Source organism: Megalops cyprinoides, chromosome 6 (genome assembly GCF_013368585.1).
Source record: "Megalops cyprinoides isolate fMegCyp1 chromosome 6, fMegCyp1.pri, whole genome shotgun sequence".
Lineage (NCBI taxonomy): Eukaryota > Metazoa > Chordata > Actinopteri > Elopiformes > Megalopidae > Megalops > Megalops cyprinoides.
In genome coordinates, this window is record NC_050588.1 from 10,409,220 (window position 1) to 10,431,460 (window position 22,241).

Genomic DNA, 22,241 nt, shown 5'->3' on the forward strand with positions numbered 1-22,241 from the left:
TGATGATGATCACACCTGTGGTGATGATGGGCCTGTGTGTAGCTTTGCATTTCAGCCTAACCCATCTTTGCCGTCACTAAGCAACAAGGAGTTAAGCCTGCAACACCATCGGCCGGCTGACGGTCTAATTGCTGGTGGCAGGTTGTAACAGAATCATGTCTTCAAAAGTTTCCAGGAGTTAAGTAGGAAGCTAATCGGGCGTCCTTCTATTCCACGGCACCAATCTCATTATGGTCTCTCCTGCCTGCGCTTGCTGTATCATGGGATTGGCCCGGTGCCACTGATCTGTTGACAAGATTACTCACAGGTCTCAGATAAACCTCAGGCCAGAGCTTATGCTAGCAGATGGTAACTTACTGCCTGCGTTGGACATGATGTGACATGGGGGAAGAGTGTGGCGGTTACACGATGAGAGCGGAGGGCTGGGACAGAAGCAGATCACCACAGGAACTTGTAGACCTTTGCCAACGATTGGGCCCTCTAGACCTTGGCCTCATTAACACGGATGATGCGAGATCATGCAGTGAAAATAACCGCTATTTACGACCATGTTAACTTTCACAAACATTCTGTAAGGAAGCAGATAATTACACATGGGGAAAGTGACATTGAGAATATTTCACTTCCAGCCTTAGTTATTTCGCCTGCCGCACACATCTCAGCTGGAAGCTAAATTTTATTTATGTTCTCATTTTTGAAAACGTGTTTCTGTGCAGCCTTCTTGTGCATTAGTGTGGGAGGACTGTCTTATGCAGACGTCGAAATACGCTGCTGTCACTATAATTACAGCTAGTTGCCATCACAGCAAATGGGCTGTATATTACCCTATACTCCAACTTTGCTGTCATGCATTAGTCACGAGTCCACTGGCACTATAATTAAGCAATGCTTAAATCACAGTTGCGACACCCAGCTGAACAACTGCATTTTGCTTAAAAAAAAAAAACATCGTACCGATTTCGCATCATTGCTATTACACTGTATTGCAAAACTTTCTCTGCAGGCAAGATTATGCAAGGGATCTGGTACGCAATATATGACGTCTCTCTAGCTAGTCTCCATAAATTCTGTTAGGGTTAATGCTGTGGCTAGGCACGTGCCATCCCTAGACAAGTTCACGTTGGACGAATCCGCCTTTTTGGACAGGTCTGCAGCCAGATCATTCTCACATTCTGTGGCGCTTTAAAGCTTAATTATTCGCGACTGTCTCAATTGTCTTGTTCATATGCAACGTATCCTACAAATTTACACAAAGCGCAAAAGGTGCTGCATTGGAATCTGATACTGACTTCAATCAATGAATCAAATCGTTTATACTATCTCGATCCCTTTTCCCTGTCTGTATTTATTTTTTAAAAAAAGTCCTTTTTTCTAGCGACTTTGATGCAAAACACAAATTTAGCTACATAGAGAAATATCACACTAGTTGTATGAACACACCTTTTCACTTTTTCTGACGCGTCCATTTCTGTTCCTGTGATTGGGCGATCAGTATTAAAACGAAAATAGTTGTAATCAACCAGCTCCTTAGCTCTATATGGCGTGGTATGTTATCCTTACAGATGATTGATAACGTCTCGCTGTCTCTTTAAATTTTGCATAACTTTTCTTATTTCCTGGAATTTTGTGTGAGCGCACGTAGACTTTACGTCATTTTTCTCCTTTGAAGTAAAACATAAGCTTTCTAGTCTAGGTAGTTAAGTCATAGCTATTGATAACATCAGGTTTTAACAGAACAAAGCGAAAGTGGCAAATTTCACTAACCTTAGCTGGTTATCTAGCTTACCACAGTCAATGATTGGCAAAATTATCTACTCTTTAAATCAAACTTAGTCAAATCAAGCGTGTAAGCTAGCAAATATTTATTTTTGGTGTACAGTTTCGAACTGAAGCAGTTGCTAACTGGGTAGTTTGCAACTGCTCGCTAACCTTAACCGATAACTGTTCAATAACTGGTGTTTTTGAAGTTTACATCGCTTGCTAACGAAAAATACCATCAATATACTTTGAGAGACTGAAAGGGGAGCTAGCTAGTTGTCTTCTCTGAAGCTGCAACCATGTCAATGGCAGGTGGTAAGTGTTCATTGTTTTTAGCCTAAATGGCAAGCTCTAGTCGTCCGTTTTTCCGCTCGTCAATAAAAACAGCCAGCGGCTGTGTCGGCGAACAGTGACTTTTCTTGACTGGCTGCTCCAATGTCTACAGAAAGGCAGTGGTGGAATGAAGTGTTGTTGCAATATTCATTGAACTTAAGTTAACAGTGCAGTCCCATGAAAAATACTAGTTTGCTAGCTAAGCCTAGCTGTCATTTCATATCACCCCAACCACGTGGTATTTCCATCAAAAAATTAAAACTGACCAACTCAGGTTGGGTCAGAGATTGTTTAGCTAGATAGAAAAATACTTACTAGAAATAGTTCAGTATTTTACTTTTTTGTGACGTTTAAAGTGACAACTGTTCGTATTTTTCATTTTTCATGTTTGACAGGTAATCGTTGTTTTCATAACCTAGCCTTTATGTTACTAGCTTGCTGTGTAGCGCATAGGCTGATTGGGTGTTTACAGATAATTAGGTGCAGCTGCAAAAAAGTGGAATTTAACGATGTTTGTTTCATACCTCCAGCACTGTGTGTCAAACAGAGCTACACAGAAGCTGTATTATTTAGCTCCACGACGTAATCTTATTAGGAGCCGTCCTCTTTTTTGCAGGGATTAGCTTCAACATTAAAATTGAAAGTGACTGCACTAGCACACTTGTACTTCCTGCTCTAGTTTTACCCTTTGGCTTTTACTTAATGAGCCCCAATACAATGGTGGTTACACAGGAAGAGAAGCAGCCATTTGCGGACACGCATAACTATTGTCCCACTTGATAGATTCACAGTGGAGTAAGGAAAAGACAGTATGGGTGCGGTCCCGTTATTGTGTCTGCAAAGTGCTGAGAATTCCCAGTTTGCAAGTCTACATTTACATTTACATTTACACCATCCTAAGCAAGCACAGCCATTGTAGGAGCCAGAGCAGCAGGGCAGTGTGGAGCTTTTGAGAGGAGCTGGACTGTGCAGATATTTGGCGGTGGGAGCCTGTTTCCACCAACCAGCCCTTTCCAGGCCTCGGTGATGTCACAAGGGAAGGGAAGAGGAGGGGGAGGTCGCCCTTTGGGGGGCCGGAGGGGGGATTTGAAGATGATTGAGGCAGGGAATGAGGGAGGGAGAGGGGGGCAGAGAGGGGGGTGTGGGCGCCTCTGCAAACAACACCGCAGATTTCCCTTTGCTCTATGAAAAGCGATTGAGGAACTGACGCTGGCCGGGGCCAGAGGTAGGCTCCAGCAAAGGAGAGTGCTGACAAGCAGAAAAGGGAGAGGGACAGGCAGAGGGAAGGAAGAGAAGCCAGAAGAGAGACTGCCACTGTTTTCCTGGCTTCCCCCCCCCCACCACCCCTCTCTCCCTGTCTTTGAGGGTGAAGGCCTTGTTGTGAGGTAGGCCTGAGCTTTCTGTCACCCGTCATTGCGCTGGATTATAGGGTTTCTCCCAGAGCAAAGCGTAGGTCTGTGTTTTCAGCCACTTTGAGGCACCCCTGGAAAGAAAGCAGAAACAATACAGAAAACTGGGGCAGAGGTCTCTGACAGACTTTGTCAATATATTGTGTTGTGTTCATTCTCTGTGTGTCTTCGGCACGAAACAAGTATTTGTTGGGACTCATGCGAAGACCTGTTTTCAGTGGGCAAGTTAAGGCTGTCAACATAAATTCTCTTCTCCATGCTGCGTGGATGAATGGGCTCTGTATTTGTCAGATTTTGACTTATTGAAAAAAGATGTGGCTGACAGCATTTCAGCTACTATTGTAATCCTGGCATAAATGTTTGCCATTTCTCTCACTGGAATGGCATTCAGGATGGTCTGTAATACTCATAAGAAGTGTGGGAAGCCGGAGGCTTTTTGGCAAAACTGGCAAATTCCTCTAGGTTAGGGAGTATGCCTATTTGTATTAGGACAGCTGTGTGCTGTAGAATGTTTTGTCCTCTTTTGCATGGTCCTTACTTGCCACAAGAGGGAGCTCTTCTCCCATTTTTGTGTGTTTTGTTTGCTGAGGCTCATTACATATAAAGCTTGAGGTGGAAAAACGTGCAGTTATTTAACGAACCATGTAGTGAAATTATTGTATTTAGTTTGGAAACTTGTTTAAAGGATGTGACAGGAAAATTCCTAAGTACTAGTGCGAAGTAAAGGGCAACACTCCACGCAAGTCCAATTCGCCAAAAGGCGGCATGCAGTGCGTGAATATGGCAGTTTGTCAAAATAAGTGACAAGGAAACAGCTGCAGCTTCACCTGGGGTGACCTCAAAATGCTTGCATAATTTCTGTAGCATTGAGTGAATGAGGAACTCATCATTTAGCTTTGTTTTCCTGTAACCTGGGCTTGTTAATGCAGAGTCTGTAGAAGAGAAGTGATTGGCTGTCACCTCTGTAATCTGTAACTGCAAGAGTCTTCTCACAGGACCACGGCCTTTGTTCTCTGCTCAAGCAGTTCAGTTGTGTGCCGTGTGGGAAAGCTCACATTTTGTCATTCATTTTTATTTCCCCCTGCTCTGTCTGTTCCGTGTAGTATTGTCTGGTACTCAGACGGCAACACGAGGGGCTGGCTGTTTGCTAGCCTCCCGCTATCAGATTTTCAAAGAATCTGTGTCTTCCTGTCAGTCTTCCTGTATAAACCAATAGCAGCGCAGTACCCAAATGAGGGGGGTGGTGCAGAGTGCTGTTGACAGTCTGCTGGTCTTTTCTTGTAGAAGAGTCCTCCTCGGTGGTGCTGAGAGCCACTGTGGGATTCTCCTCCCCCTCCCCCCTTCTCTCTAGCACACGCTCAAAGCCCCACAATTTACGACAGCGGCATTGAAATGAGCAGGAACAATAATACTCTTGCCTACACACAAACCCACACACATACACGCGTGCGCACACACACACACACACACACACACACACACACACACACACACACACACACACGCAAATGCTGAACCCTGTCCTTGTTGCCACCTTTTACAATGAACTCGGCATTCTTTTTTATTTTTTTGCTGGGCACATAGCATAGTAGCAATTCAGCAGTGTGAAAAAAGGGGTTGTGCTGTTGTTATGTAAAAGCCCTTTGCAGCGCATTGTAGATGAAGTGCTTGGGCTGGGATTCCACATGTGCTGTCATCTGCACTATTAGTCTTGCACATTGAGATCACAATGGGGTGAGAGGTGCTCGCCGTCGGCTCACGGAGGCCAGAACTGTCACAGCACAACCTCAGATATATTGTCTATGTGGCAACGCAGTCAGCTGTCCCTAAATGTCAGGATGAATACATTATTTAAGACCTGATTTTTAAAAATGCCAGTTCTGTATTGCAAGGGAATTCTCTGCCACGCTACGGGGAACGTTACTATCTAGCCCTGAGAGTAAGGTTGTCTGCTTAACGTCTCATTGAATTTGTACTGCTTTTCATTGCAGTGTTGTTCAGTAATGGACTTCTGTGCTTGCTGCATAGTCATTCCCACCACCTGACGTTCACTGTATTTGCGCCAGGGCGAATGTCTGGAAGTGTGGGATACCCGGTTTATCACGGCGGCCGTCGGGACAAAACAAAAAGATGACGTCCCTCTGTTGGCGCTTTTTTCCAGTTCCGCGTCCCCCCCCTGTCTGTTAGACTTTACCGGCGGCCGTGGTGCGGAGGCAGTGCATGCCGGGGTTGAAAGAGCGGCGCTGAGAAGTGGCGGGACGTGACTGATGGGCGGCGGGCAGCCTGTTGATATGGGAGTTTGGGCGGGTTGACTGGGGCGCTCTCCTGCCCCGCGCTCCGACACTTTATTTATAAGCAGGGAATGCCAGGCATGGAGAGTGACATCAAGCCCTGCCTGTCAGCCTGCCTTTCACCAGGCGATTTTCCAGGAAAGCAGCTTGCGCTTAAGTCCGCTAAGCCCTCCGCGCCGGGCGTCCTGGTCGTTACTACTTATTTTCCTCAAAAACGTCTCTCTTTTTCCTCTCTTTTGGGTCCGGGTCTTTAGCAGGTTTTTTCCCCCCTCTGTGGATTTTCACTTGCTTGTTTTCTAGGTTTTTTTGCGATGCCTTCAGGTTCTTTATTTTGTTCGGGGTCTTCACTGATTTGACCCCCCCCTCAGCTCAGCTGTCTCCGTCCTCCTGTCGTTGTTTATGTCCTTCTGCGGGCCTGGTGTTTTCGCTCTCCTTGCTTCGCCCGCGTCCGAATTTCACGGCAATGCCTGTCGAGGCCACGGCTCTCTTCCGGATTGGTCCCCGCCAGCTGGTTTCGTGGTTGCTACAGCAACCAGGGAGGACGGGGCCTAGCGTGGCCAGGGGAAGCCGAGGGCTGTCCTGCCTCCCGCCCCCGCCTAGCCTGACGCCGGGCCTGGGGACGGCAGGGAGGAGGAGCCAGCCCCGCCGGAGCTGCAGCGGAGGGGTCCCCGACAGCCCGCGCCGGCCCACCCCTCGTCACAATAAAAGTCCCCTCAGACTCGCCGTCGACGGTAGCCGCGCAGCTCCTCTCTGCCTGCACTCGTCTCCGCTCGCAGCCTTCTGCAGTTCTGACTCACGCTCCTCCGGACGCAGCAGGAACGCAGACAGCGCAATGTCCTCAAACCCGCTCCCGGCCGTGCCCAAGCCCAAATCGCCCTTCCGGAAGAGGGGCAGCCTGCAGAACACTGCCAGCCCCGGTGAGTGCGGAGAGGGGGGGATCCCGGGATGGTGGGGAGGGGGGGGGGGAGGGAGGGGGGCGAGGGTGAGACAGCCACAGCGGCAGCGACAGTAGCTGGAATGTGAACGGCACAGGCACAGGTGTAGCGCTAAAAACGCGCCGAGGGCACTGGCAGCAGCCAGAGCAGGAGCGCAGGCTGACACGCTGCCTCTCTCAGCAGCGGCGTCTCTCTTCATCTTTTTCACATGGAGGCACTTAAGAAGCAGGGCTTGTTGCGGGCGATTTGCTTGCCAGGAACTGTTTTCGCCCCCCGCGCCCGGTCGGCCGTCCGTGCGGTCGCGCACGTGATGGGCGCGAATGACACGGCGGACGGAGTGGACACTTTTGGCAGAGGGACCGTTTGTGTGTCCTAGCCGATCTGCCCCCCCCCACACAACCATCGATCTACGCGAACCGCGATTTGACCGACGGCTGAAACATGACCTGCAGTCATAATAAGCAGCTAAACCTGTCAGGTTCCTGAAGTTGGTCCCGCAAGTACGTTCGTTTTCTCTCTCGTCTCATTGTTAGCGGGAGCGTTTTAAGCAGCCCTCGTCCCGGTAGTGGCAGGTACTCGTTTTCTTGCACTGTGATTAAGCGCGGCCCGTGGAGGGACGCGGACGCTGCGTGCTTTAAAGGTGAGGTTTTTTTTTTGCGCAGTAGCCTGCCAGCACACACTGTGCCTTGGGGGGGGGGGTGGTGCGCAGGGGGGTGGCCAGATCCCGGGACACAGAGGCGACACTGTCACTGTTGCCCTCAGTATCCCTCTATCTCCTGGCGCCCAGCGGACCCAAACACGGTGACAGAGATCATATCTTATTATCAGACCCTCAACAGTGGCCAGGGGCTTGCTGACTGTTCAGCTGCTCCTGCCGTATCTGTTTAAGCGCCACGCTCCAAAAGGGCGCCTGGGTGGCCATATTTATCTGTGGGAGTCTTCTCTTCCTGTTAAAAAAAGAGGAAAGCTTTGTCAGGCTGAGTTTCTTAAAATAAGCGGCGAAACGCTGCTGCATTGTTTAAAAAAACAGGCTTCGCAAATGTGTGTGCAAAGATACATCTCTGGCAGGTGCTAGGCTGTGAAAGGCAGTTCTGATTATGTATTTTGCTCAATGAAGTTAATTACAGATCCGGTCTGAATGGAGGATTTCTGCATTGAATTATTCACTAAACAGGACGCTTCCATATTAGTCTCTGTCTCACCGCAGGGAAGATGTATTTCGTTTAGGCTCTAAATGTTGTATTTGTGTTTACATGTCGGAGAGATTTTACCTTCTTTTGTACAGTGAGTGTGTAATCCATCACTGTAATAGAGATGTAATGAGATAGGTTCATAAAGTATTGTCTCCATGGACATTAATATGCTCAGCATCCTCCCTCTGAAAATCGATGCTGCGCACGCACAGTGGACCTCCAGATTCCTCCATTACCCGTGTGAGGATGATACCTGCTGCCTGCCAATCGATGCGATTCCTCTCACCCCCCACCAGTGACCTCTGCCCTCTAATGGGCTATTAAGGGCCAATCACACAAAAGAGGATCGATGGAACCCCTCCGCCCCCTGCGTTCATGCCACAGCATCCTGCCAATATCCCCCCCCCCAGCGTAGGAGCGCTGGCTCTGCCTCGGTCCCTTCAGTCGGTGGCTGCATTCCCCCACCCTCGCTTCAGGGGGTCCGGTGACAGCCGCCGTAATTCTGCCCCTGTGCGGCCATGAATCTCACACTGACAGGGGGGAAATGGAGCTGCCAGTACGGTGGTGCTTTCACCAGAGAACCTACACACACACACACACACACACATATGCTCACTCACACACACACGCTCACTCGCGCGCACACACACACACACACACACACACACACATATGCTCACTCGCACACACACGCTCACTCGCGCGCGCGCACACACACACACACACACACACACACATATGCTCACTCGCACACACACGCTCACTCGCGCACACACACACACACACACACACACACACATATGCTCACTCGCACACACTCGCGCACATACACACACATCTGCTCACTTGCGCACACACACAGATACATCCACTCACTCGCACACACACAGATACATCTGCTCACTCACACACACACACACACACACACACAAAACCAAGCTGTGTGCAGCCCTGCCTGGTTGTGGCAGGTTTTTCCCCCTGGAACCACAGCGGCCAGCGTCACACGCTCACCTTGAAGGCGTGAGGGCTCAGTTTTCGAGCTGGCATTCTGTGCCGCAGGTGGCAGCGCGAGATATTTAAATTGGACGAGACGTTAGAGCTAAGATTTTTCTGAGCCAGATGACCCTCTTTCACCTCCCTTCTCTCGGTGGTAAAATTAGCACAGTGTCTCACCCTGCTAAGGGATGCACAGGGTTGCTGGGTGCTTTTTGTATTTTCATCCCAACGTTGTGCGAACGTCCACACACCCGTCCCAGCTTTGCTGTGGACCCGGTGAGCACACGTGCCCTACACGTTGGACTTTGAAGTTACCAGTGCAAGAAAATTGCCATTTCAGATGAGTATACAGCTGAGCCAAGTCTTTGAGTTATCCCTCCAGACCAAATACTTTACATACAATGCAGAGATCTTAAATTTGATATTGGAGTCTACAGGCTAATTGCAAGACAAAAGCAGGAAGACAAATTTTTTAGAAAGCAAACAACCCTCAGGTCAGGCTCCAGTTAGAGTCATTATTTCCTTGTCAGTGTACATGGTCGGGGACTAGTAGCTGCACTCAAAAGCTGATAAGCCGTCTATCAACAGACCAACAGAGTTGATTATTACATCCAGTCATAGCAACAGATAAGCACACAGTGCATCTTTTTTTTCTTCAAAAGGAAAAAAAAAAAGGTCTTGAGCCTTGATCGTGGCAAAGCCAAACAATGTTTTAGTCAGTCCTCATTAGTGGAACCAGTTCGCCCGGGACGTTTGATCTGCGGCGCCATTAAACTCCTGTGTGATCATACAGGGTTTGACACATTCTGTAAGGCAGCAATTAAAGGCCAGAAACAACAGCACGACTGTAAAAGGTTTTATTGAGCTATAGAGAAGGGTTAACCTTGTTCCTAATGGAAGCGCTAAATGTATGCGGCCAACTCTAAATCAGAGAGTTATTCATGTGGCTGAATTCAGACGTAAAGATTGCATGAATAGTTGTTGATCATGATAGTTTTACAATCAAGTTGTGATTGTATTGGATTGTATCCGTCCAGCAAACATATAAAAATGAAAAAGATAAAAATTCTCCACTTGCAGTGGTTTGTACTGAAACGTTAGTTAGGGTAAAGGCAGATTTCATGAATAAGTTATATTAAGTCAGAGTTGTATTTTTTTATCTTTATCTATATTATTGTTATCATATCCGTGCCTTTGCCTAGAATGGTTGAAAGGCATGTAAAAGATAGGAAGGTATTCATAGCATAAATAAGCGCTTGATAAGCGCGTGACGTTAGCTCACATCCTAGAGTTGCACACCACTGGGGATGGCTGTCTGCAGGCTTTCAGTGCTTTTTCAAACTGAACTCAAAGAAACGTGCAAAGCTTCACACAATCACGATGCAGTTGTTTTAGCCATGTGGAACCTTCATGTCAGCACAAATCATTTTGTGTCGTCCCCCCCCTTTTTGACATTGCCCTCTTATTTTTTTGATCCGTGAGTCCGGGAGGCAAAAAAAAAAAAAAAAAAAAAACGAAAACCAGAGAAAGCGAGATCAAAATGGACTGCAGTGATGAATAAATAAAGACCACAGAGCCCTGCTCTTTGAGCGCAGCCATCTGAGTCCGCTCAATTTAGCGCTCGGCCGAGCCCACGGCGCACCGCGCAAAACCGGGGGGGGGGGGGAGGTTGGGGCCCTCCCACCTCCGCATCCACAGCTCCCTCCCATTTGCGGCAGATTCCGGGGTGGTTGGGGGGGAACGGGTAAACGTCAAGGTTCATTAGGCGATCAGCTCCTTTTTGACGCCCTGTAGCATCGCGCAGAAGACGCGTCCGTTGTCTCCGTTGCATGCTTATTCTCGGGGGCGCTGTCTCGCAGCCTCTCAGAACCCCCGTCACGCGCTCCTCTCACGTGCGGTCCGTAACCCCCACCCCTCCTCCTCCCACCCCAAAGGCTGAATTATAGGGCTGCCGCAGCACAAATGCCAAGAGGGGCTTAATTAACCGTACGGCAGCACGTGATTATTCCCTCAAACCGTACGCCCGCGCCTGGCCGAGCCCCCTCGCTTTTTAAAGAGCACCTGACAGCGCTTCGGTGCAACAACAGCAGCTTAACCTTAACATGTTGTTTTCAGAACGCCTCCGGTTCTTGCTGTTTCTAAAATGGCCAGCCCACCCTTCGTCTCTGGCTGGTCCAGAAGCCATATTCCAAACGCATTCTAGGTTGGTAAGGAGGGGTTGTTTTGACCAACCAAAAAAGCAGTGCTGGATTGGTTGTTGTCAAACTCAATTTTTCAGTATGAGGTTCCCACCTATACCAAGTACAGTCTTTTAAGTGTCACGGAAAGGTAAGGTGTTGTCTTCCATTTAGAAGTACCCATTTGTTTTTCATAGTGCAGTTTCCTTGGTGTGGGACTTAGGATGGGGAAAGGAAGTGTACTTTCTCACCAGTCCCTCAAGGCCTCGGGTTCATTTTGTTTCTTGCATTAATAACCACTGTCATACATTTTGTCAGAGCAACATTTTATACGTGATTTTCAGAAAAGGTATGCTTGATTGTGTTGATTGAAAAGGGCACTTTTATGAAGTGCTTCGCTGTTACACAATTAGGTGAGTCACACCGAAATTCACAGCCGAAAGAAAAAAAAAAACCCTGAGACAGAGCATTATGCTAACAACAGGCGGAAAGCACACCTGTTGCGGGATGGGCCTGCATCTCGGCTTTGCTTCTTTGTGAGTCCGGATCTGAGTAAAATGCAAGCAGCAATTAGTAGCCGTGTACAGGAACAGTCACGAATGAAAACTGACTCTGTCTCGTGGACACGGACATCTTCATAACACTGTTGGTGATGACAGCTTGGCTGCGCTGGTGTTGAGGCCCAGGTGCAGTGAGACCCTCGACAGACAGCGCTGAAGAGCCCTTAGCTGAGGCAACTACACTGGCTGGACTCCATACAGGCCCGGGTCTGGATGTCATCTCATTGATGGATTGGGAGGGCTGGTAAAACAGGAAGGGGAGAGGGCTTCCTTTGAACTTTGGAACTTGGCTTCATTCTGTTGCTTTATGGTACGTTCATTCATGTAGCAGATGCTCTTATCCAGAGCATCTTACAAAGTGCAGTCCGACCGGAAGGATCCTCTTCCCTGTCACAGTGCAGTTATGGCTGCAGCACTCCTGGTGGGGGGGCTGGTCTGGTCCAGGTCCTACAAGCACAGGCTGTTAGAGTGATTGTCCTGTTTAAGCAACGCAAAGTAAACATTTGACTGTTGCTCCATGTCAGTGCTGGTCACTCTGCCCCTGCTAATGCCTAGGCTTGGTTTAAGTAGTAATGATAGCCCACAGACTTAATCCATGTAATCAGTCCATTCCTGGTGATATGCTGTAGATAGCCAACCAAGAATGCTTGTAGAAATGATCAATCGGCTACTTGAATTGTATTTATTATTTTTCTGGAGTGTTTCAACCTCTGCATTTTTTTTAACACTTGAATAAAGCATAGGTGGGAAAACGGACTGTTGTGGATGAACTTTGTTTTAGGTGCCGTGCCGCAGTGGCTGTTGCACTGGGATTCCAGACTCGCGCTGTGGGAGGAACGTTCAGAACTCCCACTGCATTGCAGCCATTCCAGGTCTTAGTAGCTGCAGGCTCACAGAAACAAAATCCATTTATAGCAAGCTTGGACAATATCTGTCCCCCGCTTACTTAATCAGAACAAACTGCAGAGAGTAGTGATGTTTGCCTGTGAACTCTGAATGCCCTCTGAACTGAATGGAATCAGACTTTGCTCAATCAAAGCGGTGTGTGCTTAGAGGTATATAAAGCCAGGTTTTTTTGATAAGAATGGCCCACAGCAGAAGCGTGGATTTCTGGGGTCCTGATTCAAGACATGCCTGTTACCATGTGCAGCCTAAACATTCAGTGCATCAGCGTTCCTTTCACATGTCTTGAAAATAGCACCTAGAACTCCTTGACGTGGAGAGTAATACCCAGAAAGCTTTCAGTTTTCCCTGTCAAGCATTCGTAAACCCATCTCATAAGGGCCATTTTCTTAGTGCGTGCTTTGTGATTCGTTTTAAATGCATTCATTTGGGTTTGCTTTTCAGTAATTATTTTAAAGGTATTATCATTTCCATAAAACCTATAACAATGTCTTTATTATATTAGAATTTCCTGTTAAATGTCGATCGTCAGTGTAACCTGTGGACAAATATCCAGGCCCGGGTCCCCTTTAAGACCTTCAGTAAGCCGGCGAGAGCTGGAGGTGGCTGAACAATAGCACAGAGCCATCTGCTGTAATAATGAGCAGAGAAAAAGTGCCTTTTGGGAGAGTTTCTGTATCCAGCAGCCATCTGGTCCTTTATAAAGGGGAAAAAAAAATTACATTAACAGGCTTGCGAGTGGGTTCATAAGTTGGAGGAGCTACGCCTGTGAACTGCCACTCACGGATCACTGGATAAGCACAGAGACCGTGGCTCATGCCTTGCCGGTTGTGTTTCTTTCCCCCTCACATTTCAGGGCCCTGCAGGACTCTGCTTACTGTCACTTTTGAATGTATACTTGCGTATTGCTGTTGTATGTCGATGTTAGCACTGTCTCTTAGCTTGATGCTCATTTGCATTACTTTGTTTTTGGCTGTCCTGTCCTTATATTCTTGTGGTTGTTCTTGCCATTTTATTGTTGTTGTCCTATGATGGCCTAGTTAATATCAATAACTTCCACTACTACTGCTGGTTACAATGTTCTTTAAGGCATTCTGTCTTGTCGTAGACCAGCCAACATCCCAGCAGCCTGAAAGAAGCTATTGGATGAGTGGGAAAGGGACTGGGACTAGTCAGTACTGTGGTACATGTTAGGAAATGTTGGGTAGGCACTGGCCTAGAATACACACACTGTTTGCCAGGGCACCACAACCCTGTTCCCGGTCCTGGGAAGTATAGACTACCAGGGTTTCCGACTCTTAGATCGGCCAATGACATTTCCTCAACCAGGGGGTGGGGTTAAGTTCATTCACTCGAGACGATGATCAGCTGAAGTGAAACGTTACTCTGCAGACACAGCAGCTTGGCAGCCCTCTGAGACGACGGTCGAGCGGCGAGGATGCGTGCAGCATAGGGTTAATGCACACGTTCGCCCAGTACTCCCACGCTGCAGTTATTATTGTGTACTGTAACATCCAGTACACGATAGATTCCATCCACCAAGCGAGAACGCTGGGACGGTTGGCTGCGATCAGCCGGGGGTGGCGGAGAACGCTGTCACATCCTCGCGTCCAACTCGCCGGCTGCGCTTTGGCACGTTCACGCCCACGGAGAGCATTTGTTTGAGTCCGGGAGCGCCGCACAGAGACTCCCCAGCGAGCGTCAATTTAGCACACCGCCTTTAGCGACAAACGCTATGGCGGCATCAGCTGGGCACCCATCACCCACCAGCACAAGTGTCCCGACCAGGGACAAAAGGGATAAAAACAACACATCCATTCTCTGTGGTCCATATCCCTTCATCTATAGAGTCTGTCAGCATAAATGTCCAGCTTATCCTAAAAATGTAGATGAGCAGCGTGTATTGTGACATCATCGGTGGCCGATGGAGGGTGGGACTCAAGCATGAGATCAAGGTTTGCTAGAATGTTCTTCATCCCATGTCTGTGATGAAGCAATTTGTTGCAACCTTTGACCTTTCACAGAGTAGCAGAGGTGGCATCCAGCCCTAGGAGGGGTTGTTTTCTCAGTGCAGGGTCCATGTGTTGCAACGTCGCAGATGCACGTGGGACCGTGCCGAGCGTGAGTGCCACTCCCACAGACCGAACAGCCACTCCCACAGACCGAACAGCCACTCCCACAGACCGAACAGCCTGGTCTGGAATGTTCTCACAGGCAGTGCCGTTTAACACACCGTTTGGAAGGGAGCTGCCTCTGCTGCCTCTGCTAAAACCAGTTCCTCTTTTTTCCAATTCGCAACGATAAATGCATTTGATTATTGTATAGGCTCAGCATGTCGTGACTATCAAATGGAAGTCGTCGTCGTCGTCCTGTTTGATAGTCCCAGAGGTCTTGATTTCATACTGTAGCTTCTGGCAAACACACGGTATTTAAAATAGAGGGCCTGTTCTGGAAGGAGGCTCCTTAAAGTCACACCTGAGGTGTCTTGGTTGTAATTATTTGTTGTCTGGTGTCTAATTTTCAGGAAGAAAACTGCGTAGATTCATATGTGTGTATGCACAAAAGATAAGATATCAACTGTGTTTATGGGATGGGGAAAATAACCGTGACTGTCATAGATACAACCCTAATCTCTTCCGCTTGGTACACTATGATAGTAACATGAACAACAGGTCATTCTTTCTAGGATTCTGATCTCTCCAGGACTGATTTCTGTTAAGCATGGATTCGCTATCTGTCCCTCATTTAGTTACTTATTAATTGCAGGCAGGTCTCCTTGTTGATTTAGGTGTGCGTCCGATAAGAATGTCCCAATAGCCACTGACCGACCGATTAACGGTTCCTCTTTTCTTGTTAAGCCATATATCATTTCACGTTCAGTTGTGTACTTTGACCCTCTGGGTGTGACCGACCCCTGCTGTTCTTGCAATGTGCCACAGAGATGTTAGAGACTGTAAAAAAAAACAAGGGCCTCCCTCTGACTGCCCCTGTACCTCAGTCAACACCGTGAATACATGTTCGGACAGTCTTCGAACAGTCATCTGCCCAAAAAACTAGCCCGCTCTCTCTCTCTCACGACAAGGACGCCCTAATAAAAGAAACTTGAAGAAAGGCAGGTAGGAGACTTAACTTTAAATAGCGGCTTTTATGCTCAGTGATGGTCATCTGCATGTTTAACGTCTTGTTTTGTTGTGAATATCTTTAACGTCTTTATTGGTGGGAGAGAAAAGTAGATGTCTGTTGTTGATCTGTAATTGGTAGCTCTGGATTTCGAATCCCACTTGACTTTTTTGTATCTTTACAGCATAAATGCAGTTCTTAGGCCTTTTGAGAGGCATTTGTACAGTAATGACAGCAGTTTGCAATTACACTTTGTGACCACTAGAGGGGGGTCTGATGCAAAGGAAGAGCTCATGGTAGGTTGGGTCGATTCAGCAAAGCATCCCTTGCACTTTGGTCAAGCATGATAAAGGAGTCGTCTCTCCTGTGTTAAGATGGAAAATTCCGAGCTGTATTTCTAAGTATAGACTTGTGAGTAACAGCAAAGGGGGCAGTTAATAAGGGGAAGGGGGATTTGGAAGGACCCAGATGGTACAGACAGCCTAGGCTTCAGGGCTACCATTCTGGACTGTGGGATTGTTATAGAGGGGTAACCGGATAGCCAGAAAATCCGCCCCCTCTCCTGTCAACTGCATGTAATCCGCCCCCCTCTAATCCCATCTGAGCTAAACCCCTCACACCCCCTGGGGAATCCCGACTGGATGCCTTCCACCCAATCAGAAGTGCTTCAGCCCGGCGACCTGTGCTCATGAGCATTTATTATAGTCTGTACTTCATCAGAATGGCACAGCTAAGCGTGTGACCCACTTGCAGTTCTAGGGGGCAGGGGGACTTCGAAAGTATTGATTTCCTTTTAATCCTGTTCTTTTTGGTGTTGATAAATGGCGTCAGCTGGTGACAGCTCGCTCTGATCTCTGTTGCTGAAGTAGCGGCGAGCAGCGTTCCACCTCCAGCGGAGGCTAAGGAGCACAGTTTCTGTTGCTGCGCCGCAAATAAGTGGTCGCCCTATCCAGAGGGTTACGCAAACTGACACGGTGTGCCGCATGACTGACCCGCCACGAGACTGGGGGGGAGGTGAGCTTGTCTTCCACCTGTACACCCACCGTGGCATACACACACACACGCGCGCGCACAGACGCGCACACACACGCGCGCACGCTGGGATACTCGCTGAGAAATACTGGCACGCGAAGCGGTCGTTAACTGATGGCTGACCTCCGCACTGGCCCGATATATGACCCTGCCCACTGTCACCGCAGGAATGTTCAGTTTACCCAGCAGAGCAGGGGAGAGCAGGGGAGAGCAGTAAACTGCCATATCCCACCCCTGTGTACGTGTGTGTGTGTGTGTGTGTGTGTGTGTGTGTGTGTGTGTGTGTGGGTAGAGGGTTGCGTGGGCGCACTGCGGGCCCCCGTGCGGGTTCATGGTGGTGTTTAGGGAGGTTGGACACTATCCAGGTCTAGGAAGTCCACTAAATCACACCCCGCTGTTGCCTCATGGCCACAGACACCAGCCCATTAATCAGAGAGTGGGGAGGGACTCTAAGGGGAACGGGCCCAGGATGCCTGGCTCTCTCCGGATCTCCTGTCACTCACGTGGTCGTCATGGGTGACTCCCCGCCTGATTGGCTGTCAAACTGGCACAGACAGGGCTGTCTCCAGGGCTGTGTTGTTGCACTGGATATGCCTCTACCTTTGAGTGTCACCACTGCGTTTGAGCGGCTGGAATTCTATCCCTGGAAATGGAGCTTTCCCAGTAGAGCTAATTAATATTTGAGCCCAAGCACCTACAGGGCAATGAAGGGCTCCGTGAAGCCCATTGAATTGTATTGACATGTCCAGCAATTTACATATCAGTCATTCAGCAGGAAATAAATTGTCAGACTGTGTGCTACGTTCGACACCTGCTGCTGTATGTCACTGGATGATCAGAAGGAGTTGTGTTAACACGTACCCGCTGTATGATTTGCCATTTATGATTTGCCATATGCTAACAACAAACACTGACCTCCAGTGTCATACTGGACCCCAGGAGGGGATGTCACTTCAGTACAGCTCTTAAATCGCACCCACACAAACACTCACTTGCTAACAGGGGTCATTACAGAGATGTACTGTGGCGTGGCACGTAGCATGTCGGCTGCACCCTGCAAGCCAGGTGTCTGCCTCTAACAGCTGAGGGTTAGGAATGTAGTTATGCTGTTAGGAAGTGACAGTACCATCAGTGAAATTATAAATCATACAGCACTTATTACACATAAAGTTAGTGTGCTCTATCGAGCAATATTAAGAGGGGTCACATGCATGTGAATATAGCAGTTAGCTACATATGTTGCATATGTACATTGCGGAAATGAAGAACAAATCCTTTTGACCAAATAATTTGTGAAACTATCTAGGTGGAATCATGTTTGCAGTAGTAGCATATTAAGCACAGCTAACTACCAGGGTAATTACATTATATTGGCTAGCTGCCTTCAGCATTTTATTTGATCTGACTGATAATGATGACTCGCAGGACCATCTTCTCCACAACCAGAAAATTCACCGGAACAGTTAAAGACAACACTGCTTATAGTCAACTTATAGTCAAAAGCACAGTCAAAAGCACAGGCAAAGCAACGTGAATGTTCCCGTTTACACCCCTGCCATTGCACAACCGCCCCATTGTCCTTCCAGTCCGCAGGAGGTCTGATTCCTGGCTGCAGTGCCTCATCTGTGGGGATCAGAGACAAACCAGACCTAAATAATGTGGTGGTAAACTGGAGGGGCTTCAGACCTGTGTCTGGCCAGCGCTGGTCCCAGCAGCCTAATATAGATAAGCGTGACTGATGGGCCTTGACTTGCTGTGCGGAGGGGATCTCAGGGGGGCTGGAGGCCGTTCCATGCGAGTCCTTTATGCCCTGAGCGCCGAGCCGCTGGGCAGCGGGAGCGCGCCGACCTGTTTGGCAGCCCTCGGTGGGTCACCCGGGTAACCGGAGACACGGGAGGGGAGTGAGGACGGCCCTGAAGTGGGGCGGGGGGGGCACACAGTGTTTTGAGAACCTTCTCTGAGGCAGAATCCCAGGCAGATAAAGAGCGGTCGGGACAGGGAGGACGAAGAGAGCGAGGCAAGCGAGGCCGGGCCGCGCGGCGTCCTTCACAGCTGCTCACGACTCGGGGCCCCTCCCAGTTTTCCCACCGTCCCGTTTTAACAAACAGCGTGCCCCCGAAGTAGTATGATCTCACCTTGGGTGTTTTTTTTCCCTCAAGGTAAAGACGGAGCGCCCCCCCCCCCACTCTGCTCTCCCCGTGGCTCAGATACACAGTTCAGTGCTGCCGCTGGATAAGCCATTCTGACCAGGCTTGCAGCGTGGCCGTGGCGTTAGCGCCATTAATCTGAGTGGCCCCATCCGTAATTTCCCCGGGCCGCAGTGGGTCATAAATAAGAGAGCCCTCTCTGCATTGTGAAGACGGCACTACCCCCCCCCCCTCCCATCCCCATCCTCGCTATGCGCGGGTCTGCAGCAGGAGTGACAACGCTGCAGCTGGACGACCCTCCAGACCCAACAAGCGACGTAAGCACAGGGTCGCTCCGTGGTTGACCAACAGTTGGGTCAGACCCGTAGCGCTGCAGGAGTTGCAGAGACAACAGCGTCAGCCGATATCCGAGAGCCTGTCAGCTGACACACAACGTTACCGCGACGTTGCCCTGTGGTTGCTGAATCGTCAGGCTCCGTGGCATCACGTCGCTGCCTACACTGCGTTTCAGGTAGAACGGCGTCACTGAGGCATCCTCCCAGTGTACGCACCATGCAGGTGTTATGTGTTTGGATTGACAGCGTAGCACTGTCAGCGGTGTCCCCACAATCCCATCCACATTAACATTAGCACAGTAGCAGCTGCGCGGCCCGGAGAGGCCCTCCCAGCTTACGCGAAATGCTGCCACAGTGACAGTGGAAGGATGTGGTCTGGATTGCAGCAGCCTCTCTGGCCTCACTGTCCTGTGGGTCCCCGTAACGCTGGCACTGCGCCGCCACAGGGAGGCCTCTGAGACGGATGAAGCTTCAGCAGCGTAGTGTAGCCGTGCCCAACTGCAGCAGGAGGCAGTGGGAGAGAAAGGGCTGCTAAGAGTGCACTGAGGACCCCCAAACAGGGGGGGGTGTCCGCATTAGGAGGTAACTATCACTCTCTCTATCTGTGACTGCATAGCGCCTACCCCACGCAAACACACATCAGGCTGGCTGTTATTCCTTGCTTTTTTTATTCATCTATGTGCTATTCATCTGTTTATTCTTCATGGCCTGTATTGTTCAGAGTGTTTAAATGATTTGTCCCATGAGTGAATTAGATCTTTACCTGTAATGTTAGAACATAAGAACATATGATGACAAGAACAGGCCATGCGGCCCAACTAAGCTCACCAATGTACTACAAGATGTTCACCCTGATTAGTGTTACATACTAGAATCAGCTTTATGGTCAGATGTGCCAGTAGAGGTGCTTAACATGTGGTTGGATCTGGACAGAGGTCCATAGCGTAGAAGATGTTCGAGTTACTGGTGTAGAACAATGGTGCTGTCCCTGGCCAACCGCGTGGTTGTGAACCCTGGAAAGTTATTCACATGCGCTTAATATCTCCATGGACAGATTGAAGCGTATGGGAAAAAATGATTGAAGCGTATGGGGAAAAAACTACGCATGCAGAGATCCTCATCCTACCCCCATCCTTCGATGAATTATTCAGTGCAGCATCCATTAAACCTGACGCACATGTAATGTGCATACTTCCGTGATACTGTCACTGCTGACTACTAGAGAAATGAAGGAGAGAGGAGGGTTCTGCTGCTGCCACAACTTCAGTCGGCCAGAGGCTCGTTCACTCGGTCGGCGGTGAAATGCTTTTTGCTTCTTTTGATTGCAAGCGTTGCATAATGCTTCAGATATAATTCAGTCAGGGCTTAATGCACCACATGTACAAACACCCCCCCCCGCCTCTCTCTGGGACAGATGGAACGATCTGTTACCGCCCACACAAGTTGCTGTTCACCTGTCCATCCTGTTGGCTGTCTGTACCGTGACTGAGGGTACCTGGCAGTCCCTTGCTGTTGTTCGGATGCGCTCAGACTAATGTTTTAGCTTCTGCTTGCTGTGATTGCTGATTGATGGACAGAGTGGAAACGGAGCTGTAACAGCTCACTTCAGGAGGGCTTGCATACCTGCGTGAGTGAGGCTGGCCCCACAGAGCTGCTGGACACGAGCCCCGAGAAGATGGAGGCACCCTGCCAGCTCTGTCTCTGATTGGCCGTGAGTACCACTTGGCCGTCCAGTCCACCAGAGACCCGATATCTCCGCTTGGTGAAGAGCTATAGAGGAGGTGCTTTGAAACATTTCAAGTTCTGCTTGCCTCCACAGGGTTTAATGAAATTAGCGTGTATCTGCGGGTGGAACTGCGTGTGATTCCCACACTGGTTCATTCTCATCTGGCTCTCCATCAGACCAGTCCACTCGCAAATGTATATGTCCCTATGTGACCGCGTGGTTCATGTGACACACACGGGAATATTATGTCCCATGGCAATGTCATTTCCAGCTCCTGCACATAACAACAGATAACAGCTGGCAAAATTTGTTTTGCAGTTGTGTTCAGTTGAACGTCTACCAACCGATTTCTTTGCGATCCTGATGTAAACACACTACTGGTTATGCTGAACCGTACTCTCAGACAGAGGGGACATATTTCAAGGTGCAGAGTTTCATTCAGTTCATGATTGTAATGACTACCTTTGTATTATTATTTCAAGAAAATAATTTTTTCTACTGTTATTTCAAGCAATAGTAAAATTACAGCCGTATATTAATTTAATGGACACGAACCAGAAGTTCACTGTATGAAAACGTCATACCATACATAAGAATGTTCTACATTTTTTGGTCTGCTATTATATTGTAAAATGTTCCATGTATTACTCAACAGATATTTTTGAATATTTTACTTACATAAAGCAGTAGTTTTTGCTCATGGTTTGCCACTTGCTGAGTTAGTCTGAGTAGGAATTGGAGTGGCATTCTGTCTACAGGGCATGCAGAAACCATCAGGACCTTTAACTCAGTGAACCACTAGGGTTCGGTCACATGCGGTCACGTGCGGTCACATCCGGTCACAACCGCCCTGGCTCCTTACGTGACTTTGAGTTTGGAAATGCACCACGCGGCGCATTGAGCCCACAGCTGGGGGATGGTCCGCCCTCCCCTCGGCCAGGGCCCTGGTGGTGCAGCGTGGGAAATGGCAGGAGGGGGCATGTGGGGCCTTGGCGGGGGGGAACAGGGGGGTGGCTGCTTGGCTCCGCTGATCCGGGACTGTGAGAAGCTCCCCGCACGTCCCGACCCACGCTGGGCTGTCCTCGACCGCAGGGCACAGCAAGCAGGTCGTGAATAGGATTGCATCACTGATTCGTTTAGCAGATGCACTTCCATTGAGTGCAGCTAGCAGGGATTCCTGTTAAACATCTGAGACCTCGTTTGTCTGGCCATAGAGTTGGATATGTGCTGGGGAATTATGGGTAACGCACCTCGCTCAGGATCCAGCCTTTGATTTCAGCCCAGGACCCTCCGGTTGAGAGTACAGCGCTCTGTCCACTGCTCTGC

The 22,241-nt window shown here is 49.0% G+C and overlaps 1 protein-coding gene across 3 annotated transcripts in view; it reads left to right on the top strand.

The window, feature by feature from the left end:
• The first annotated feature begins 1,942 nt into the window (after positions 1-1,942).
• The window catches only part of LOC118779083 (AMP deaminase 2-like), a 56,662-nt gene continuing 36,363 nt past the window's right edge, over positions 1,943-22,241 (top strand). Inside the window, exon 1 of one of the 3 annotated variants that reach the window (XM_036530963.1) lies at positions 1,943-2,073. In XM_036530963.1, coding sequence (XP_036386856.1) covers positions 2,058-2,073 — 16 coding nt within the window. In that variant the 5' untranslated portion in view covers positions 1,943-2,057. Of the gene's footprint in view, positions 2,074-6,364; positions 6,709-15,418; positions 15,672-22,241 lie in introns of those variants that run through there. The other 2 variants (XM_036530961.1, XM_036530965.1) reach the window with 2 other exon arrangements.